The 23,296-nt window shown below is 45.0% G+C and overlaps 1 protein-coding gene across 1 annotated transcript in view; it reads left to right on the forward strand.

Moving 5' to 3' along the window:
- The window catches only part of LCMT1 (leucine carboxyl methyltransferase 1), a 70,422-nt gene that overhangs the window by 32,830 nt on the left and 14,296 nt on the right, over positions 1-23,296 (forward strand). The window contains exons 5-6 of the mRNA XM_032157163.2: positions 10,561-10,622; positions 20,480-20,582. Coding sequence (XP_032013054.1) covers positions 10,561-10,622; positions 20,480-20,582 — 165 coding nt within the window. The remainder of the gene's footprint in view (positions 1-10,560; positions 10,623-20,479; positions 20,583-23,296) is intronic.

Consider the following 23,296-nt stretch of genomic DNA (forward strand, 5'->3'; position numbering starts at 1 on the left):
GCAACCCCGTTCCATTTCTGTTCTATCTCTATTTCCCCCTGAGAGATTTCACCCTCTGTTCTTAAGGAGAAAGGGCTGAAGATCTCATCTTCTGAAGCTACTTCCTGCTGAACAGGGATGTCGTCCCTGCCTAACTTTAGGGGGGTGGGGAAATCTCTCACTGGCTGTCCTAAAGACCTGTAGGGACTGGGGTGCTCCTGGGATGTTATGGGTTGGAATCCTTGGGCCATCATCAGCTTGACTTGGAGCTATTGAAACCTGAAAGACACAAACTTTACCAAAAGGTTAAAAACACAATACCCCAAAAGTAATAGCAATTAAATGACCACTTAGGGTCCAAAGAAAGGTAAAAATCATGTCATACTTTGTAGGTATCCACTGATGGAGCCCCACATGGTTTGAGCAGTAGAGTTATTAAGATTATATAGCCAGGTAGCCTCTTGGTGAATCTTTACTTTTATTTTCTTTTGGAGACAGGGTCTCACTCTGTCATCCAGGTAGGAGTGTAGTGGTGCCATCATGGCTTACTGCATGCTCAACCTTCTGGGCTCAGGCAGTCCTCCCACCTCATCCTCCTGAGTAGCTGGGAATAAAGGCACATGCCACCAAGACCACCAAATTTTTTTTTCCTTTTTTGTAATTTTGTAGAGATGGGGTTTAGCCATGTTGCCCAGGCTGGTCTCGAACTCTTAGGCTCAAACGATCCACCCACCTTGACCTCCCAAAGTGCTGGGATTATAGGCGTGAGCCATTGTGCCTGGTCTTGTTAATCTTTTGAACTTGCAGTTTAGCCAATCCTGAACTGTTAATGTAAGAACAACAGATGTGGTTTATTACTGTGCATACCCGCCCTTGTTCAGCCAGAAGATAGTCCAGGGCAAATCTGTTGTCTAAGACAGCATTGGCTAGGGAGTGCAGGGAGGCTTGATGTCCTTTTATGCCAGTGTTTAAAAGGTTTGAAAGTTTCTCAAAGCTGCCTCACAGTATGCAAAGCCATCCCAAGGGGCTATTCCAATTCCTGCCAAAATTAGCCCTATTGCCTTTTTAGATTTCACCACATGTGTGATATTATGAACTGTTATTCCTCTGGGACTTAAAGTACCTAACATGCATTCTTCATTTGTTGTACATTGTCCACACAAGGGCACGCTAGTGCAAGTAACGGAGAGGTGAAATTGGCTGAGGGGTAGCTGTTGATCAGATGGCAGTCTGGGTGTCCACAAAGGAACAGAATGCCCCATGGGTGCACAGACTTACACAAGGCGAGAGAAGTTCAGGTGAGCAGCTAAGCTTTGGAGAGAGGTATGACTGTTTTGGCATGGGGGAAAAGATAGCCTTCCTGAGCCCAAGTTTGATTAGGGTTTTTCTTTACTGCTAAGAGAAAACCCGGTGGGATTTCAAAGTAGGCAGTCCAACTTCTCTTTTTTCCACCCTTTTTGGTGACCAAAGCATTTAGCAGCCCAATGAGGTTTATACATTCAAAGGAAAGGGAGACACTTAGGTCCACCATAAGAGGTGCAGAGGTTATTTTAGGTTTCCATACCTCCTTTGTGAAGTTGGTAGTTGAGCTTTTAGGGAGTGCAAGAGGCAGCCCCTCTGAGCCTGGGATGATGGTAGAATACCCAGCAGTTGGACAAATTATTACCTGAAGCTATAATGCTGGAAAGGTTGTCAAGAGAGTTTATTTCTCATCTTAGTAGGTCCAGCCTACCCTGTGCCCCGATGGGGAGGAGTGGGAACAAAGAGTAGCATCTTTATACCCAGCAGGGACAAATGAAGTCTTTACCTGAGGGAGGAGGCTGAGCAAAGCGACAGAATAATAGTAAACCAGTTAGTAATACAAGGAAAAGTATTGGACTCAAGATCTCTAACCACATTACTTCTCCGATGATGAATTGGCTCTCCTGAATTTGAGGTCTTCCACAGGTTTTCAGGAGTAAAATGGGCCTTCTGGGCGAGTCTGGAAACATTTAGGAGAAAGCATTTCTGATCGGGAGAGGTGTACCCAGCTAGTGATTCCTTGTGAGTTGGCTGCAGTTGGAGTGGTCAGGACCACCCAGTAAGGGCTCTCCCATTTAAGCAAGGGGTGGTCCTCCGGGGAGCCTGCCCTTCGAGTCTTTAGGAGGACTTGGTCCCCTGGATTAACTTGTAAAGGGGTTTTCCCATCCTTAGTGGGGACTGGCAGGATTTTATTTCCATACTCTGAAGTCGCCTTTTGAATCTGTCCTAAATTGATACTGTAATTTTTTATGTAATTCTTCACCTAACAGGAGGTCAGTGGTGAGGAAAGGCCTCTGGTAGATCATCTCAGAAGAACTAAGTCTTAGGCTGCATGAAGGGGCCCTGCAGACCCTAAGAAGACTGGGAGCATCTTAATCCAGGACTCGTGCGTCTCCTGAAAGAGTTTGGCTAGAGTCATCTCAAGTGTATGGTTCATCTTAACTTTCCCTGATGATTGGGGTGCCAGTTCATAATCTATTCCTAGAGTTGTGGAGAGGCTCTGAGTAATCTTAGCCACGAAGGAGAGCCTGTTACCACTCTGAGGGGACTTGGGGAGTCCAAATTGAGAAATTACTTCCTTTAGTGAAGATTTAGACTTCTACTGCTTTTTCTGTATAGGTAGGGAAACCCTTGACCCATCCAGTAAAAGTATCCACAAACACCAGGAGACATTTGTACCCTGGATTTGGAGGCATTTGGGTTAAAACTACCTGCCAGTCTTCTCCCAGATAAGTTCCCCTGTGTTGAACCAGTTTAAGTCAAGAAGGGGGAATTGGATGGATGTGGGGATTATTCCGGGCACGCAATTCTCTGGCAAAGGTTACTTGTTTGACAGTTTTTCTCAGTTTCTTTCTGGTGAATATTTTATGGACAGAATTCCATAAAACATCTCTCCATTAATGAGTGACATCATGGAGATGCTTAGTAAAGTTTCCACTGGTCAGTTCCTGGAATAAAACTTGTCACCATCTGTGAACCATCCAACACTGTTTTCCTGGTACCCCTGCCCCTTAGCTTCCTCTTGCTCTTGTGAGTATTGTAGGTGATTAGGAAGGTTGGTAGGGTCTGTCATTAAGGCCAACACATTGCTGGGTTCCTATAACCAGGCTGCCTGTTTTGTGGCCCTATTTCCTTGGCTGATGAGGGACCAGTCTCTCGGTGGCCTTTGCAGTGAATGACTGCCACCTGGCAGGGAAGTTGTGCCGCTTCCAGGAGAAGTTGGATTGGATCCTTAGGTTTGCCTGGGGAATTTTTAACTGTTAACATTCCTTTTTCCTTCCATATGGCTGCATGGGCACACAGCAGGAGAAACCTATACTTTGAGTTGGTGTATAAATTTACTCCCTCCCTTTCTCCCAGTTGTGAGGCTCTGTTAAGGCCTCTAGTGCTGCTTTTTGTGCCATTTTGGGGAGGAAGGGCTTTAGTTTCTGTAGTCTCCTTCAGGCTTACTACTGCATGCCCTGCCTTTTGGGTCTCCCTCCACAAAGCTACTGCCATCACGATATCATTCCATCTTTGCATTCTCAAGAGGCTTATCTCACAAGCCAGGCCTACTGGAGTCTGTTCTGTGGGCCCTGTGCGTTGATACTGTGAGTCCTCATCATCTGTGGTTGGGAGTGAGGTTGCTGTGTTCAAAGTCTGACATACCCTCAAAGTAATATCCAGGGTGTCTAATAAGAGAGCTTCATAGTTGGGCAGCCTCCCTGCAGTGAGCCAATGGTGTCCCTTGACTTCTAATCCAGTCTGAACCTGGTGGGGAGTCATAGCTTCTGTATATTGTCCCTGTGTCAGCTTAGATGCTTCACTAAACAGCAGGGCAGTGGCTGCCACTGCCCTCCAGCAGCCAGGACACTTCTGTGCAACTGGATTTATCTGTTTTGAAAAATGAGCCACTGACTTCTGAACAGGTCCTAACCTTTGAGTTAAGACTCCCAAAGCTATTCCTAGTCTCTCACGAACATGCAAGGTAAGTGGTTTTTCTCAGTTAGGGAGTCCAAGGACAAGGGCTTGACTCAGCTCAGTTTTTAGGGGTTCAAAAGATTGTTGACATTTCTTCTCCCAGTACAAGGGCTCTCTTTCTTCCCCTTTTTGGGTCTCACATAGGGGTTTAGCCGTGAGGCCATAATTTGGAATCCAAATACTATAGAAGCCCACCATTCCCAAGAAACCCTGGGGCTGCCTTTTTGTTTGTGGGACCAGCAATGAAGTGATTGCTTTTTCCAGTCCACAACTAGTGTTCGGGCTCATGGGGTCAGAATGAACCCCGGATATCAGAACTTCTGTAAAGAAATCTGGGCCTTGGATGGGGCTGACCTTTTATCACCGCTTAGCCAGGAAATTCAAGGTTTTAATGATATTAAAATCTGAATCCTGCCATGTCTGGCTGACAATGAACAAGTAATCCACATATTGTAATAAAAGTCCCATTCTGTAGGCTTAGCTCCCTGCATTCCCAAAAAGGTGGGGGCCTTCCCGGAAGCCCCGGGGAAGCACAGTCCATGTGTACTATGTGGCTTTCTGGGTATCAGGGATTTCTCCATTCAAAGCAAAAAGATACAGGGATTCTGGGTGGAGAGGGCTACACAAAAGAAAGCATCATTGAAGTGTAGCAGAGTGAAAAACTGAGCATCTCCAGGTATCTGAGCACAGACAAGCTTGGGACCAGTGTTGGGTGGATGGGAATGACTGCCTCATTACCCCGCTTCAAGTCCTACACAAACTGATATTCTCCATTAGGCTTTTTAACAGGGAGGACCGAGGTGTTGCCTGGGGACTGGCAGGGTTTAGCCCTTGCTATAGGAATTTGTGGAGTAATGGCTGAACCCCATTCAGTGCCACAGGTTTTAGGAGGTACGATTTCCTCCGTGGGTAGCCCATCCCAGGCTTCAGATCTCTCTTTACTGGGGGAACTTTATTAGCCTGTCCTAGGACTGAAGTGTCCGATAGGGAAGGGGTGACATGATCCTTGCTTTCTTTGGGTATGTTTTGGGTCTCAAGTTCCTGTCCATTTAAGAGTGCTAGCAGGTGGATTCCCTTTTCTGGCTCTGCCTCTACCTGCAGTCTGTCCTCTTCCAGGGAGATGGTGGCTCCCATTTTGCTTAATAAGTCTCTACCCAGCAATGGAGTAGGACATTCCGGGGGGGCATACAGAAATGAGGAGAAAAAAGCCTAGACATGGCCTCACAAGCAAGAGGGAAAGTAAATTTTCTTACCTTAGGACACCTGTCTATTCCCATTACCCTGCAATTGCAATTGGAGAGGGGGCAAATAGGCTGGGTCAGGACAGAGCAGGTGGCTCTGCTGTCCACGAGGAACTGTTTTCCTACCTGCCACGTCAAGGGTGACCTGAGGCTCCGTGGTGTGATGACGATGGAGTGTGCTGCAGTCAGAGCCAGGGTGCTGTCAGGCGGTGTGTATCAATCTCTTCTGAAAGCTTGGTGAGGAGTGGGGGCTGGCCAGGGTTGCCTGCCGGCTGTCCTGTTTTAGGGAGGTCAGGGCAGCCTCTCTTCCAGTGACCCTCCGTCCTGCAGTATGCACATTGGCTCCATCCAAGGTTGGCTGTCTTCGAATGGTTGGTCTCCTGAGCCTCCTAGGGTCACCCTGAGATGGTGGATGAATTAGGGCAGCCAGAAGCTGTGCTGTTTTGGTCAGTCTCCTTATCTGTCATCTCTGTCCTGTCCATTATTGAAAACCTTAAAAGCCTCCTCTACCAAAGTCAACAGCAGGGTCTGGGGTCTGGCCTCCAAATTTTCTGTAATTTCCTTCTAATGTCCGGAGCTGACTGAAGGATAAAATGCACGGCACGTGATGCCTCCCCTCTGCTGCCTCCAGGTCTGCATGGGTGCATTTCCCAAGGGCCTCAGGGACTCGATTGAGGAAGACTACTGGGATCTCCTCCTTTCTCCGGGTAATTTTCTTGACGTTGTCATAGTGTACAGGTTTTACTATACATTTCCTTCTTCCTTCAGTCAGGCAGGTGACAAAGTGGCTCATTCTAGCTTTTTCTAGGTTTTCTCCATAGTCTCACTCATGTGGAGACCGCATCTCCCCCTAAACAGGTGACTGCATATTGGTGTTTAGTGACCACCTGGCTATTGGCATATTCCTTAGCCTTTTCAAATATGCATTGTTTTTCATCAGTACTGCAAAGTGACCATAACATCCTGCCACGTCAATGAAAAGGCGAGATTTAGTTTAACAAATTCATCTCTAAACTTACCAGGATCCTCTGAAAATCTACCAAAGTGTTTTCTACATAGTCCTAGGTCTACCACCAAAAAAAGGAACTTGCGCCCTTGTCACTCCCCCGTTTCCATCCATTTCTCTGAGGGGAAAACAGCCCTGGGCCAGTGGGGAAGCAAAAGAGGGTGCCTGTTTGGAGTCTGATTGGAGTGCTGTTGGGGACAGCACAGGGGCGCCCCTCCCCAGGAGGCCTGCTTAGGGTAGGGAGGGAGTGCCTGGGGCCTGAGGCTGTGGGGGTCCACTTCCTCAAGTTCCTTCAGGAGGAACCGGGAAATAGGGGCCACTCACACCTGAGAAGAATCCAGTAGCTTTGGGTCCTAGCATAACCTCATAAAAGCTTGTACCTAGGTATCCCTCCCCGTTTCTCTGTCCATTCACAGAATAGGTCCGGCTGTAAGATAGTGTTAAAACTAGGAGATCCACTTCTGCCCATGGCCATTTTTCTTGATCTAATGTGTACTAGGGCAGGTTGTATTACAGAGGAAAATCGGTTTCTTTTTCTTTTTTTTTAATTAAAAAAAAATTTTTTTTTTGAGGCAGAGTCTCACTCCATTGCCCAGGCTGGAGTGCTATGGTGTGACCACAACTCACCGCAGCCTCAACCTCCTGGACTTAAGCAATCCTCGCTTTAGCCTTCCGAGTAGCTGGGACCCCAGGAAGGCACCCCCACACCCGGATCATTTTTCCTGTTTTTTGTAGAGGTGGAGTCTTCCTATGTTTCCCAGGCTGGAGTTTCTTTTTCTTTAAACCATCTGATTTGGATTCCTTCCATTTAGAAATGATACATCGCAGATGTGAGTCTTGGAAGATGCCTGGGGCATTGCCCATGACTGTAGCCCCTGTGTCTGCTTGTCTTATTAAAGGGCCAGGGGCAGGGTGCAAGCACAGGTGTCAGGCGACGAAAAGAGAGTTGGCTCCCAGCCCCACACAGCACAACAGTACAGGTCACACAAGAGGGCCGGCGTGAGCAGTGAAGAGAACTCCCCAAAACCGAGTGCCAGCTTGGATGGTTTCTTTTTCTTCCGCAACCTTACAGCAGGTCCAGGCTCTACTGACCAGTGTCCTGCATTTGGTAGTAACGGAATGACAGTCAATAAGATGTTGAATTAAACATACAAAAAGGAAAAACAGATCAGGGCATGAGCTAGGCAAACTCCAGCCCCATGTGCCGTCAATTCTCCCCGCACAAAGGCAGCACCCAGAGTCCGTAGGCTCGAACACTGAACAGAGAAAAGCTCACAGGCTTCCCTTCCCAACAGGTGTGGCAAAGGGAGGGAAAGCACTGAAAGACTTGAAGATTGTCAACTATTGGGTGCCGAAGCCAGGGCACCCAGTAGTTCCTTTCAGCCGTGTCAGTCCGTCCTGCACGGGTGTCTGTTCGGGTCGAGCCAACGAAGTTAAAAGTGAAGGAAGGAAAGCAGAAAGGAAGAAGGAGAAAGACAACAAATAGGGGACGCGAGGGAAGGGAAAGCATTATCTGGGGCGGGGGTGGCGAGGAGTCTTGCAGAGACCAGAGGAAAACTCACCAGTCGCGGTGGCAGCGCTGAATCAATGGGGCCTCCCTCTGACTCGCTGGCTTACAAGCCTCCCCTGCAGGGAGGGAAATTGCTCCTTGTGCTCCTGCCTGGCTCACCAGATAATCTGTTACGGCACCAAGCAGATTTTCCAGACAAGGCTTTTTAGTTGGGGGCTTGTGCTTGAGCGCACGGGGAGATGGCAGAGACTCTGCAGCTGGCTCTCTAGAAGAGCCGGGAGAGACATTTTATTAGCAAAGCCTGGTAACTGACATCAGGAGAGGGCATGTAGGCTGGGCTGGGCAAAGCATGTGAGGGGTAGGGGATGCGGGTCAGCGTATCTAGTGGCTGATGGTTATCTTGGTTAATGGACCACCTGGTGGGCTGGCCAGAGGCAACAAGGCTGTAATCAAGCTTGTTCAACCCCAGGCCTGCGGGCGGGCGACATGCAGCCCAGGACTGCTTTGAATATGGCCCAACACAAATTTGTAACATTTCTTAAAACATTATGAGATTCTTTTGCGACTTATTTTTTTTAAAGCACATCAGCTATTGTTAGTGTATTTTGTGTGTGGCCCAAGACAGTTCTTCAGTGTGGCCCAGGGAAGCCAAAAGATTGGGCACCCCTGCTGTAAATCAGTTGTTCAGTGTTCCTTCCTGGGATGATATACTCCACCACCTTGGTTTGATATTTAGATTTCCTAAGGCTAGTTCCTGGGATTCTTTAAGTAGAAGGTCTGGTTAAACATGAAGAAGGAGCCGTATCCCATTCTGTTCTTTTTCATTATGACTCTCCATCCATTAATGTAGTTTCCTGGAACATTTAAAAGGTGACCCCATATTTTCATAATCTGAATTTTTATGTCTTTTGTTTACTACTTTATTCCGAGGGCATGTAGAAAGTTACTTGGTCTTGCCCGGGCACAGTGGCTTATGCCTGTAATCTCAGCACTTTGGAAGGCCAAGGCTAATGGATTGCTTGAGCCCAGGAGTTCGAGACCACCCCCAGGCAACATGGTGAAACCTCGTCTCTACTAAAAATACAAAAATTAACCAGGCATGTTGGGTGCATCTTTAGTCTCAGCTACTTGGGAGGCTGAGATAGAAGGATCACTTGAGCCCAGGAGGTCGAGGCTGCAGTGAGCTATGATCACACCACTGCAGTCCAACCTGGGTGACAGAGCAAAACTCTGTCTCAAAAGAAAAAAAAAGTAACTTACCTGGCCCAGAATAGATGTGCAGTAAATGGGTTTTTGTGTATATGAATGAATGAATGGAAGACTGAATTAGTTATTATAGATGAGATTGTGGGGGCCATTCTGAGTCTAGTATCAAGGAGTTTACAGAGTTGCAGAAGACAAGTTTGCTAATGTGTGCTGAGAGCTTTCATAGCCTAGTACCATGTTAAGTGCTTCATTTGGATTGTTTCATTCAGTCCTCACAGCGCACTCATGAATTAAGTGCTGCTGTTATCCCCTTTTTGCACATAAGGAAACTGAGGCTTAAAGAAGTTAATTTGCCCAAAGTCTCCTATCTAGGAAAGGGTGGAGCTGAGATTCAAACTGTGACTTCAAGCTCAAGATCAAGGCATCTTAATATTTTTTTTTTTTTTTTTGAGACGGAGTTTTGCTCTTGTTGCCCAGGCTGGAGTGCAATGGCACGATCTCAGCTCACCGCAACCTCCGCCTCCTAGGTTCAAGCGATTCTCCTGCCTCAGCCTCCCGAGTAGCTGGGATTACAGACATGTGCCACCACGCCTGGCTAATTTTGTATTTTTAGTAGAGACGGGTTTTCTCCATTTTGGTCGAGCTGGTCTCGAACTCCCGACCTCAGGTGATCTGCCTGCCTCGGCCTCTCAAAGTGCTGGGATTACAGGCGTGAGCCACTGTGCCCGGCCCGCATCTTAATAGTTTTAACTACAGTCCCTCCCCATCCCCCCTTTTAAATTAGTCATTTAAATAAAACCCTAATTCTTATATTGAAAAAAATGTGAGTAAACATTGTTTCAGCTGTCCTTTAGAAAAGGCTGATCCTTATAAATTGGAAATAATTTTCAAGCTTTATTTTTTCTAGATCCATGAAAATAATGGATCACCCTTTCCTAATATATTTAATTTTATATTAAATATGCTTTTTAAGTGATAAATGGCAATTCTGATGCTCTGGGAACTGCAAAGTACTGGCTGGCTAGAACTCTGAGTGGAATAAGAGTAACTGGCTCTAGGTTAAGTCCAGAGATGGTTTCCTGGGATAGAAAGTGTGTCGGTGTTTGGTTATGGTTGTTGGGATATTGACGCATATCTGATTTCTGATTTTTTGCCTATTCTGGATTGGGGGAGTTACCACATAAATGTTACTGAACTTCAAGTTTGTGTAAGAGTCAATTCTTCTGGCTACCTGTAACAAATAACAGGTACCTTTAAAAGTCTGATTGAGAATAGGCAGCAAACTAGAGATGGCCCAAAAAAACATTGGAACATTTGAAAAATTCTTGTTAGGTTATCTTTAGCTATTTCTAAGTCTAAATACTTCATGATTAGTTTGTGATTTGGACATCAAATGCTGAGTGTAATGCTTAGCTGATGTCACCTGAGACTTGTGTCCACTGAAGTTTTACCATATGTGCTTAGGGTCAAAAGTAATTAAACTGAAGCCCTTTTTAGAGGGGCCTCTGCTTTGAGCAATAGCAAATATATATTTGCCATTTTGGTAGTGAGTGTCTGCATTTGTGCAGTAAATGAGCTCATGAGTAAATTGAGGAGCAAATAGACTCATCTTTCTCCTCTTTCCCATCTTCCCATAGATGCAAGCCTCCCCTATCCAGCCCTATTCTAGAACTGCATTTGGAGGACACACTTCAGATGGGTAAATATCAAGCTAATGCAAAATGGACTGTATCAGTATTTTTGCTTCCCACCCCCTTTTTGAAGATGGGGTTTGTGTTGGGTGTGTGTGTGTGTGTGTGTTTGTGTGGTGGTATACAATGTATTGTCAACTGAAGAATGACGAGGTTCGTAAGTTTGGAAAGGAGAGCTTGCTTTCTCAGAGAGGGTTGCAGCCTGCAGGGTGGCCGTTCTAACAGGCTGGGAAGCACAGCCTCCTGCTAGAAGCCAACAACAGACACTTTGAAGGAGGGGCAAAAGGAGGAGGAATTTATGCCCAGCCAGGTGGGCGAACATACATATTTAATAAGCTATAGGAGGAGTCATGAATATTTATGAAGGGCGAACTGTGTACGTGTGCAGTTGAGCTTCACATCCCATCATAGGTCCAATGTACAAAAAATGACAGTGTTAGCATGATCCAAGGGTGGAGGTTTTGGCCCTCTGACATCAAAAGGTGAGGCAGAGGACACAAAAACCCACATCTTTCGGAGACTGGCCAGAACCACTCCTTGTTCTGTGTTCTCATCAGGAAGGAATGCTGGTTGACTGTTTTGAAGTGGCCAAAGAGAGGGGCAGCAGTCAGGCAGTTGGGTTGGATGACAGCAGCAGTAGTCTTTTGAAAGGGCTGGTTGCTGTTTAGCCCTTAGGGAAGAACGCCTACAGGCAGTTAGTGAGCAAGGGGTTTGAGGAGGCATCTGACCTCCCATCCCCACGTGGCCAAGAACTCAGTTTTCAAGGTCACTCTGGGGTCCCCTTGGTTCAGGTGGCTGGGGGACTTAGAATTTTATTTTTAGTCTACAGTAGACTTTTGCTGATACATTTACACTTGGGGTTACCACGAAAGAATTTTCAACGACTTTCTAAATGACTCTTCTTAGATGTCCTTAGGTCTCTAATCTTCAGTCTTTCTGTGAAGACCTTGAGTTACTTGCCAACATTTCAAAAATCAACTTCTCATGAAAAATCTCGATTTCTAGCTTTCCTTGGAAAAAATCAGAAGACGTGGTAACATTAGGCCATGTAATGTTACCACGATTTCCACGTGGGAACAGTTAAATAGTGGCTGCCTCAGTTAGAGGAGTTGCCCATCCTCCAGTTCTGTCCCCACCACTCTCTGGTATCTTACACTTGACCTGCTTCACTCAATTCTGTTACCTGTTTGGCCCTGGCAGTCAATATTCCCCATTTTTTCCCTGAACTTTTAATTGTGACTCTGTCTTAACAATGCTTTTCTCATTTCTGAGCCTTTCAAATTATGGGTAAATCTCTACCACAATCTTCCTTTGTTTTCAGTTTTTGTCTGAGAGAAGTTAAAGGGGTTTATTAGTAATTCCGGTCAGAGAATGTGCAGAGGACAGCCTTCACCAGTAGTCAGCACAGGTAACACCGTGGGCATCAGGTGACTGGATGAGCCAGGTTTATTACAACAAGCAGGGATATGAGAGGAGGGAAAGTGTTCTCTGAGGCGGGGGTGGCAAGGAGTCTAGGCTTTTTCTAGCCCACTCCTCCAGATTTTTCCAACCTCTACCCATTACCCAGTTCCAAATCTGCTTCCACATTTTCAGGTACTTACAGCCACAGCCCCTCTTCTCAGCTTCTCAGTACCAGTTTTCTGGTTTAGCTTGTTTTGTGCTTCTATAACAGAATACATGGGACTGGGTACTTTATAAAAAGAACAGAGACTTAGTACAGTTCTGGAAGCTGAGAAGTTTGAGGTTGAGGGGCCCACATCTGGCAAGGGCCTTTTTGCAGTGTCATCCCATGGAGGAAGGTAGAAAGGCAAGAGAGCATGACTGTGTGAGAGAGAGGTAAAGGGATGCAGACTCAGAACACACTCCCAATCCCAAGAGAGTGGCATTAATTCATTCATTGGGACTGAATCACCTCTTAAAGGTCCTACCTTTCAACACTGTTGCATGGGGGATTAAGTTTGTAACACACGAACTTTGGAGGGACACATTCAAACCATAGCACTCTAACACTGGGTATATTGTGATTTAAAAAATTTTCTACCAGTCTGGCCGGGTGTGGTGGCTCATGCCTGTAATCCCAGCATTTTGGGAGGCCGAGGCAGGTGGATCACCTGAGGTCAGGGGTTCAAGACCAGCCTGGCCAACATGGTGAAACCCCGTCTCTACTAAAAATACAAAAATTAGCTGGGTGTGGTGGCGGGCGCTTGTAATCCCAGCTATTTGGGAAGCTGAGGCAGGAGAATCGCTTGAACCTGGGAGGTGGAGGTTGCAGTGAGCCGAGATCATGCCGCTGCACTCCAGCCTGGGCGACAGAGTGAGATGAGAGTCTATCCAAAAGAAAAAATTTCTACCGGTCTGGTAGGCCAAAATGATGCCCTATTCTTTTCTTTTCTTTTCTCTTCTCTTCTTTTCTTTTTTTTCTTTTCTTTATTTTTTGAGATGGAGTCTCTGTCTGTCGCCCAGGCTGCAGTGCAGTGGCTCGATCTCTGCTCACTGCAACCTCTGCCTCCCGGGTTCAAGTGATTCTCCTGCCTCAGCCTCCCGAGCAGCTGGAATTACAGGCACGCGCCACCACGCGTGGCTAATTTTTTTTGTATTTTTAGTAGAGACGGGGTTTCAGCATGTTGGTCAGGCTGGTCTTGAACTCCTAACCTCGTGATCCTCTGCCTCGGCCTCCCAAAGTGCTGGGATTACAGGCGTGAGCTACCGGGCCTGGCCGATGTCCTATTATTTTAAAAAAATTATGTGACTTTGAATGCTAGTGAGATGGAGCATCTTTCCTTCGTTTTATTGGACTTTGGGACCTCTTGTAAATTAATTTTTTCATTTCCTTTTCCCATTAGTTTGTAGTTTCTTTCCTTTTCAGTTTATAGGAACTCTTCATAACACATAGATGTGTTCTTTTTTTTTTTTTTTTTTTTTTGAGAGTCTTGCTCTGTCACCCATGCTGGAGTGCAGTGGCGTGATCTCGGCTCACTGCAAGCTCCGCCTCCCGGGTTCATGCCATTCTCCTGCCTCAGCCTCCCAAGTAGCTGGGACTACAGACGCCTGCCACCACTCCTGACTAATTTTTTTTGTATTTTTAGTAGAGACGGGGTTTCACTGTGTTAGCCAGGATGGTCTCAATCTCTTGACCTTATGATCCACCCGCCTCGGCCTCCCAAAGTGCTGGGATTATAGGCTTGAGCCACTGAACCCAGCCAGATGTGTTCTTTGATAAAGGTCTGTTGTCAACTTTTTTTTTATTGAACTTTTTTCTCATTCTTTTAGTTACCTTTTAACTTTGTGTCTCGTCAGTAAATTTTTTACTCTGGTTCTTTATAGTTTTTTATTTTGCCATCGTGCTGAGAAAGGAGAATTTGAATAAAAATGAAATAAAAATGTGAATGAAAATTTGAGCAAACTGATAGGTGATCTTAAAACTGACAAAAAATATTTGTTTAAAAATGACCTTGTTTTATCAAACCTACAAGGCTATGACAGTGAGAATCACCATTATTTATTTATCAGTAAGAAAGAAAAAGTGCTGACACTTAAGCTGACACATCACCAACTGTTAGATGCATCCTGATTTCAGGAATGTTAAAATGTGAAAGGATGCATCTTAGAATTGAAGATGTATTTTTTTAAGCTAAAATCTGCCTAGGGTAAAAAATCAAAAGTATACAAATGGGCACACAATGAAAAGTCAGAAGGTGTTTTTTTTGTTTTTGTTTTTGTTTTTTGAGACGGAGTCTCGCTCTGTCACCCAGGCTGGAGTCCAGTAGCACGATCTCGGCTCACTGCAAGCTCCGCCTCCCGGGTTCACGCCATTCTCCTGCCTCAGCCTCCCAAGTAGCTGGGACTACAGGTGCCCGCCACCACACCCGGCTAATTTTTTGTATTTTTTAGTAGAGACGGGGTTTCACCGTGGTCTCGATCTCCTGACCTCGTGATCCGCCCACCTCGGCCTCCCAAAGTGCTGGGATTACAAGCGTGAGCCACCGCGCCCAGCCCAGAAGGTGTTTTTAAAAAGGAGGGCCGGGTGTGGTGTCTCAGCGCCTGTAATCCCAGTGTTTCATGAGGCTGAGGTGGGAGCATTGCTGAGGGCACCTAGTGAGACCCTGTCACAAAAACATAAAAAAAAAACTAGCTGGGCATGGTGGTGCACGCCTATAGTCCTAGCTACTTGGGAGGCTGAGGCGGGAGGATACCTTTAGCCCAGGAGTTGGAGGCTGCAGAGAGCTGTGATTGCACCACAGCACTTCATCCTGGGTGACAGAGTGTGACCCTTTCTCTCAAAAGAGTGAAAAAGGGAAATTGGGTTCTGTTACCCCCTTGCTTAAAACTCCCTACCGGATAGGACCCATGTTGTTCATTAGGCCTCTGTGTACCTCTTGATTTTACTTTCTTTTCTTTCATTCTTTTTTTTTTTTTTGAGACAAGTTCTCACTCTGTTGTTGCTCAGGCTGGAGGACAGTGGTGCGATCGGTCACAGCTTACTGCAGCCTTGAACTCCTGGGCTCAAGTGATCCTCCTGCCACAGTCTCCTGAGTAGCTGGGACTACAGCTGTGTGTCGCTACACACAGCTGATTTTAAATTTTTTTGAGGGGAGACAGGGTCTCACTATGTTGCTCAGGTTGGTCTCAAACTCCTGGGGTCAAACAATCCTCCCGCCTCGACCTCTCAGTGTTGAGATTACAGGCGTGATACCCTGCACCCGCTCCTGATTTTTCCTTTGACCACAGTAACTATGATCTAGCCACACAGATATCTTGCTGTTCTCTGACTGTGCCAAGCATGTTCTTTCCCTCAGTCCTTTTCATTTCCTCTCTCCTCTTTGCTTGATGGGCTCCTTCTCATCTGCTCGGCTGCTGCTTCCTCAGAGGGGCCCTCCCTGACTACTAGGTTAAAAACAGACCCCCTTCCTGCCACCTTATGTCACACTCTTCTCTTTCAGTTTCCTCATGGTACTAACTGCTCCCTGATATATTCTTGATTACTCATTTATTTAATGATTCACTTTCTCCCTCTTCTGCCATGTAAGCTTCCTGAGAACAGGGACTGCTTCTGTCTTGTTCACCACTGTAACCCCTGCACCAAGAGCAGTGCCTAGCGCACAGACAGTGTTGAATGAATACTCACGTGACTACTTGAATGGATGAATGTGTTTGTGTTTTTGTAATCCACTTCAACTCTGGTGAAATTAGGCAGAAAGCAAAAAGAACAGCAAGTGAAAGCATTTCAGAATGCGAACAGGATTTCAGCTGGGCCGTGAGAAGGAGACCTTACCTAGGGAACAGATGATCTCAGCCAGGGCACACTGAAGGAAGAGCTGGGAAGGCCAGTGTGGCTGGGGCTCGGGTGGCAGGAGGTGTGTGCTTCAAGATTGAGAAAGATCGTAAAGCCAGCTGAGAATTTTGGACTCCATTCTACAGGGAGTCAGAAGCCTGTTTCACATGCCCCACAATACCCTGAACTTCTCTGTAGAACTTACCACACTTGCCCTTGTTCTCTCTCTTTCCCACTGGATTATAAGCCCCATGAGGTCAGGGACCATGTCTTCTTGTTCATCAGTTATTCCTGGGACTTGGCTCAGTGCCCCAAAAGTGTCAGATGGGTAGTCAAACAAACTAATCCTCTGTACAGTCCGGAAGTCCGCCTGAGGCTGTCTCCATTTTACCTTTTTTTTTTTTTTTTAAACTGAAGGATCCTAGGAAAATCTGTGAACCTAAAAGATCACTTTGCAATGCTTAACAACAATGATAATTAGTCTGTCATAGAAGATAACCATGAATGGGATTGATGGGGTTCACTACAGATCCAACACATCTCTCTTAAAATGCATCTGGCGGTGATGGAAGAGATTATTAGTCATATGATACACCAGCACTTGTGTGTGTATGTGTTTAACTACTGTGTTACATTGTGTAAGTCTTCAGTTTTCTCATACCTTTTCACCTCATGACCTAATCACCTCTTAAAAGTGTTTAAGACTGGCTTGGTGGCTCACACCTATAATCCCATTACTCTGGAAGGCAGAGGCAGGAGGATCCCTTGAGCCCAAGAGTTCGAGACCAGCCTGGGCAACATAGGGAGACCCGCCCACCCCCCCATCTGTACAAATAATAAAAAAAATCAGCCAGGCATGGTGGTGCACACCTGTGGTCCCAGCTACACAGGAAGCTGAGGCAGCCTGGGGGGTTGAGGCTGTAATGAGCCATGATCATGCCACCGCACTGCAACCTGGGTGATACAATGCAACCCTGTCTCAAAAAAATAAAAAAATAAAAAAATAAAAAAAACTGATTAGGATGATAAAGTATATGAACTTAATGAGGCAGATAATTAAAGCCTGTATCCATTAGCTTCTGTGCTGTAACAAACTGCTGCAAAGCATGTGGCTTAAAACAACAGCCGTAAAGAGCTCACAATTCTTTGGGTTGGGTTTGTTCAGGTGGAACTTCTCAGCTGGGCTCATTCCAGCACCTTCCTGGATTTAATCACTTGTGGTCATCTTCACAGAAGACCTCTGCTGTGTAGCAGGCATTGGGCTAGGCCAGGGGGTCCCCACCTTTCTTGCTTCCCAGTAATTTGTCTCAGTAATGTTTTCATAGTACCCCTGAGCCAAAAAACACACTCAGCAGTTCTTTTTAATTAGTTGGGTTTAAACAGCTGAAGTATTTATGTCCTAACAACTTATTAGTTATTTGAAAAAAAACGTACACATAAAATGAAAGAAAAATACCATTTTTACTTCATTCTTAAGCACCCAGAATTGCTTACTGAGATGCGTGCCCTGTAGGGCACTTTACAGCTTCACCTTGGAATCAGATTGGACACCACCCCTGTGTTCCACATTCACATTGGCACAATACTTGCTTTTTTTTTTTGAGACAGAGTCTTGCTCTGATTTGTCACCCAGGCTGGAGTGCAGTGGCACACTCTCAGCTCATTGCAACCTCCGCCTCCTGGGTTCAAGCAATTCTTTTGCCTCAGCCTCTCAAGTAGCTGGGATTACAGGTGTGCGCCACCATGCCTGGCTAATTTTGTATTTTTAGTAGAGATGGGGTTTCATCATTTGGGCCAGGCTGGTCTTGAACTGGCCTTGAGCAATTCGCCTGTCTTGGCTTCCCAAAGTGCTGGTATTACAGGCGTGAGTCACTGCGCCCGGCCGGTCTGTTTCTTTAGAAAATTCTGTAAGTATCACACAAATGATTTCAGTTGCCTTACATTTTTCTCTCATGAAATAGAATGTAGGAAAAGAAGGGATTGTAGATCTCATTTTGGCAACCAAGTTATCTTTCCCACCGGCTCTCAGAAGTGTTCCAGACAGATAAGGATTTTTCTGTTCTCATGGCCTCTTGCCAGCGCTAGATTTTATACAAATGGCCTTATTTTCCCAGAATTATAAAACTCCTTCGAAACTTGCTCTGAGCCTGTCCTCCACAAATATATTCAGTTCCCTACAAAATAATGGTAAGGCATCCTTCAAGGACAGATAATGGACCTGTTATTTCCCCACAGCTTGAGTAGCCCCTGACTTAAGAAGAGCAACTGAATCATGGGATGCTGGTGTGTGTTACTCAAGTCATCAAATTCTATCATTTAAAGGGATCTCAAGGTCGTCTTGTCCAGTGCTTCCCATGTGGTATGCCAGTATGCCACCACATATGGCTGGGCCACTGCAGAGTGGCGGGTGAGCCTCAAGTCAGTGACTCCCTTCAGCTCAGATGTACCTTGTGTACAGCTTACAAAAATAATCATGATGATGTGTGATTTTTGCTTTACATGCTAATGTTAGATCCTAATGTGAGTAAAAGAGATCTCCCCTGAACTATGTGATAGTAGACTTCATGTGTTAATATTCCGGTGTATTATTTGTTGTTGTTTGGCCAGGGATGGAAAAACTCATTCCAAATATGCTTGTTATTAATATATTTGTTATTTGCAAGAAGTTACACAGGGATTTTGGAATTATTTTCATAATAGGGTAGACAACTACCTTCATATTCTTTTATTTTGTAGAAACAAGGTCTTTGTTCTGTTGCCCAGGCTGGAGTGCCAGAGGCACGATCATAGCTCACTGCAGCCTTGAGCTCCTGGGCTCAAGCCATCACACCTCAGCCTCCGGAGTAGCTGGGACCACAGGCATATGCCACCACACCTAGCTAATTTTTAAAATTTTTTTGTACAGACAGTCTTGCTGTGTTGCCCAGGGTGGTCTTGAACTCCTCATTCAAGCCATCCTTCTGCTTGGGCCTCCCAAGTTGTTGGGATTATAGGCGTGAGCCACCGTGCCCAGCTACATGCCATATTCTTTATATTTACTTTCCTGACTCGTGACACCCTGGGGCCAACTTTGGGTTCCCTGCTTGCCCTTTATTGCTTTCCTGACATCTATCAGGCTCTTTAGGAGGTGTTTCTTTAGCTTGTGGTGTGTAGCCATATGTATTTGAATCAGCCAAGTGGAGTTATCAAGATAATAAATGAGAACCTACTTACATGTTATAGGTTAGCCTTTTCAGCATTTTTTGCTGAAGTTCTCAGAGCCAAGAGAACCTGAATTATTAGCAGTAGTATGGGTAGCTGTTGATGTTTCAGCTCCTGCCATGGTTTGTACCCTCAAGGAAGTTGAGCGAATGATGTCTGGAAGTTGAGTGAATAATAAAGTCAAGCAATTTTCTTTAAAAAAAATTTGTTAACTTTTATTTTTTTTTTTTTTCCTGAGATGGAGCCTCACTCTGTTGCCCAGGCTGGAGTGCAGTGGCATGATCTCGGCTCACTGCAACCTCTGCTTCCCAGGTTCAAGACATTCTTCTGCGTCAGCCTTGCGAGTAGCTGGGATTACAGGCGTGCGCCACCACACCCAGCTAATTTTTGTATTTTTAGTAGAGTCAGGGTTTCACCCTGTTGACCAGGATGGTCTCGATCTCCTGACCTCGTGATCCGCCCATCTTGGCCTCCCAAAGTGTTGGGATTACAGGCATGAGCCACCGTGCCCAGCCACTAGAAATATAAATTTCTGCTAGTGAAAGATGTAGTGAATCAGAAACTTGGGGTGAAGCCTATCAATCTGTGGTTTAGCAAGCCACCCAGTTGATTCTGATGACCGCTGAAGCCTGAGAATCACTATAGATAACCATTTCATCCCACCTCTGCTGGAGTCTTTCAAAGCAAATGCTGTCATTTTATTTGTAAATACATTAGTACATAAACTGTCTTTTTAAAAACATAACACAAATTGGCATAACATTTAGAGAGCAGCCTGCTAATGGGTCCCCATATTTAAATAGGCTTACCCTCTGATCTCTTAATTCCACTCATACTATCTACTTTAAAGAAATAACTGGACAGATGCTTCATGATGTCTATACAAGGATGCTTAAATGCCTAGATGGGGAAAACTTAGAAATACCACGTCTCATAGTGAGGGACTGGCTAAATAAGTTATGTTTTATCCAGTCAATGGCATGCTATGGAATCATTATACAGAAGGATGTCCCTGATGCTGTTGTTATGTAGGAAAAGCAGTTTTCAAACCACATATTGGGTGGTCCCATTTTCTTTTCTCTATTCAGGATGTGTGTGTGTGTGTGTGTGTGTGTGTGTGTGTGCACGCGCGTGCGCACCATGTGCATGAGGGGATTTTTTTTGTGTACAACAACTTAAGCACATAGGACAAAAGGTTGAAATGTTACACACCAAAACATAAATAGTTATCTTTGGAAGATATGATTTTGGTTAATTTTTACCCTCCTCTTACCTATTTTTTTTTGTTTAACAGTGATGCATGTATTTTTATAGTAAGGAAAAACCATAAGGCTACTATAACTTTGGAAAAGACATATTCATTAAAATTATAGCCTCTGATTGCATTTGCAGATGGACACATACTGGATTCAAAGAGATATGCCGTTATTGGAGCAGATCTCCGAGACCTGTCTGAACTGGAAGAGAAGCTAAAGAAATGTAACATGAATACACAGTGAGATTTTTTTTTTTAAACCTCTTCTGCATTTGTGACTTTATGCTAATTATGTGATAAGGCCAGTCGGAAGTGCAGCATGATATTCATGTTCCATTTTTTATTCTGTAAGAGTTTTATCATTTCATTGGTACCTAGTTTTCTGAAAAAAATTCTCTTTTTTTTTTTTTTTTTTTGAGATGGAGTTTCGCTCTTGTTGCCCAGGCTGAGTGCAGTGGCGCAATCTCAGCTCACTGCAACCTCCACCTCCCAGGTTCAAGTGATTCTCCTGCCCTCAGCCTCCCGAGTAGCTGGGATTACAGGCATGCGCCACCATGCCTGGCTAAGTTTGTATTTTTAGTAGAGATGGGGTTTCTCCATGTAGTCAGGCTGGTCTCAAATTCCCGACCTCAGGTGATCCGCCTGCCTTGGCCTCCCAAAGTGCTGGGTAGTTTTCTGAAAATTTTTAAGCAATGCTGTTCTTCAAGTCTGTTTCTACATCAGAATCACCTGTGTTACTTTGTAAAAATACTAGTGCCTAATTTCATATAAAAGTTTGAGAGAAGATAATTGTATGGATAGAAACATATTTGTAACATATAAAGAAAAGATTAGCATCCAGAATATATAAAGAACAACTACTATTAAAAAAACCTCATAGAAAAATGGGCAAAAGATAGATTACCAGGCAGCTCAAAGAAGAAACTGAATATCATATGAAACAGGTATTGGGCATCAGTGATAATCAGATGAAATTCTATTTTACTGTCACCAAGTTGGCAAAAATGTAACAGCTGACAATATCAAGTGTTGACAAGGATGTGGGGGATAGGGAATGATACGCCACTGCTGGAAGTGAACTTGGTACAACCACTGTGAGGAGCAATCTGAAAGTATCTAGTAACATTGTAAGTAAGTGTACCATACATAGCAGTTCCACTTTCGTGGGTGTCCCCTTGAGAAGATCTTGCATATATGCACAAGGAGGATGTTCATTGTAGTTCATGAGTCTGGGAACTGAGTCCAGCTGCACAGGTTTGAATCCTGACAGGAATATGCACTAGACCATGACTTTGGATAACTTACTTCACTTCTCTGCATCTGTTTCCTCTTCTGAAAAATGTGAATTATAGGCTGGGCGTGGTGCCTCATGCCTGTAATCCCAGCACTTTGGGAGGCCGAGGTGGGCAGATCACCTGAGGTCAGGAGTTTGAGACCAGCCTGGCCGGCATATTGAAGCCCCATCTCTACTAAAAATACAAAAAATTAGCTGGGCGTGGTGGTGGGCGCCTGTTCCCCAGCTACGCAGGAGGCTGAGGCAGGAGAATCACTTGAACCCAGGAGGCGGAGGTTGCAGTGAGCCAAGATCATGACATCGCACTGCAGCCTGGACAGCAGAGCAAGACTCCATCTCAAAAAAAAAAAAAAAAAAGGAAAAGAAAGAAAAAAATGTGAAAATGTGAATACTAATAGAACCCACCTATAAGTGTTAGCAGTTGAAGATGTTGATAACTGTCAAATAAATCTCTGAGAAATGCTCTTCATTTCTGTAGTTTTAATTGTTGCTGATGATTTTGATGGTTCCTTGAAGAGAAGATAAAAATAATTCCTAATCCCAATACTTAGAGATAACCACCTTAAAAAATTTTATCCCAAAATTTGTAAATATATGTTTTTCTTTAAAATGTGATTATGCTATGCGTATAATTTTGGAACTTTTTGTTTGGAGACAGGGTCTTACTCTGTCACCCAGGCTGGAGTGCAGTGGCATGATCTGTGCTTACTGCAGCATGAATCTTCCAGGCTCAAGTGATCCTCCCACTTCAGCTTCCTGAGTAGCTGGGACCACAGTAGTGCACCACCACACCCATTTAATTTTTGTAGAGACAAGGTTTCACCATATTGCCCAGGCTTGTTTTGAACTCCTGAGCCCAAGCAATCTGCCTGCCTTGGCTTCCCAGAGTGTTGGAATTACAGGCGTGAGCCATTGCACCCAGCCAGTTTTGGAACTTTTAAAAGAATCGGTCGGGCGTGGTGGCTCATGCCTGTAATCCCAGCACTTTGGGAGGCCAAGGTGGGCGGATCGTGAGGTCAAGAGATTGAGACCAGCCTGGCCAACATGGGGAAACCCCGTCTCTACTAAAAATACAAAAATTAGCTGGGTGTGGTGGTGTGTGCCCGTAGTCCCAGCTACTCGGGAGGCCAAGGCAGGGGAACTGCTTGAATCCAGGAGGCGGAAGTTGCAGTGAGCTGAGATCGTGCCATTGCACTCCAGCCTGGTGACAAAATGAGACTCTGTCTCAAAAAAAAAAAAAAGAATCTAATATATATGTGTATATGTACACATATAATCATTCATTTGTTAGTCTATTCACTCAGCAAATAATCGAGATTCTGTGAAGTACAGGTACTCACTATGAACAAAACAGCTTACACATTATCGCGTAAGGAAAAGAAATATTAAATAGCTAATGACATTCGACTGTTTAATTACTCTTGGGGTAATTGCTTTGAAAAAGTGCAGGGAAGCATCTGATAGGCCACTTGAATCTGGAGACCATGGGTAGCTTTTGTGTCAATAAATATAGTCCCTGAAGCATCATACTTATGAGCTGCATAACAGTCCATTGGGTAGGGCATACCATGTTCTTTTCAACCAGTTTCTTGTTGGGCTTAGCTGGGTGTTCTGCAGTTTGGGCTGGGCTTAGCTGGATGTTCTTCTGCAGTTTGGGTTG

This window comes from Hylobates moloch, unplaced genomic scaffold (assembly GCF_009828535.3).
Source record: "Hylobates moloch isolate HMO894 unplaced genomic scaffold, HMol_V3 SCAFFOLD_6, whole genome shotgun sequence".
NCBI classification, from domain to species: domain Eukaryota; kingdom Metazoa; phylum Chordata; class Mammalia; order Primates; family Hylobatidae; genus Hylobates; species Hylobates moloch.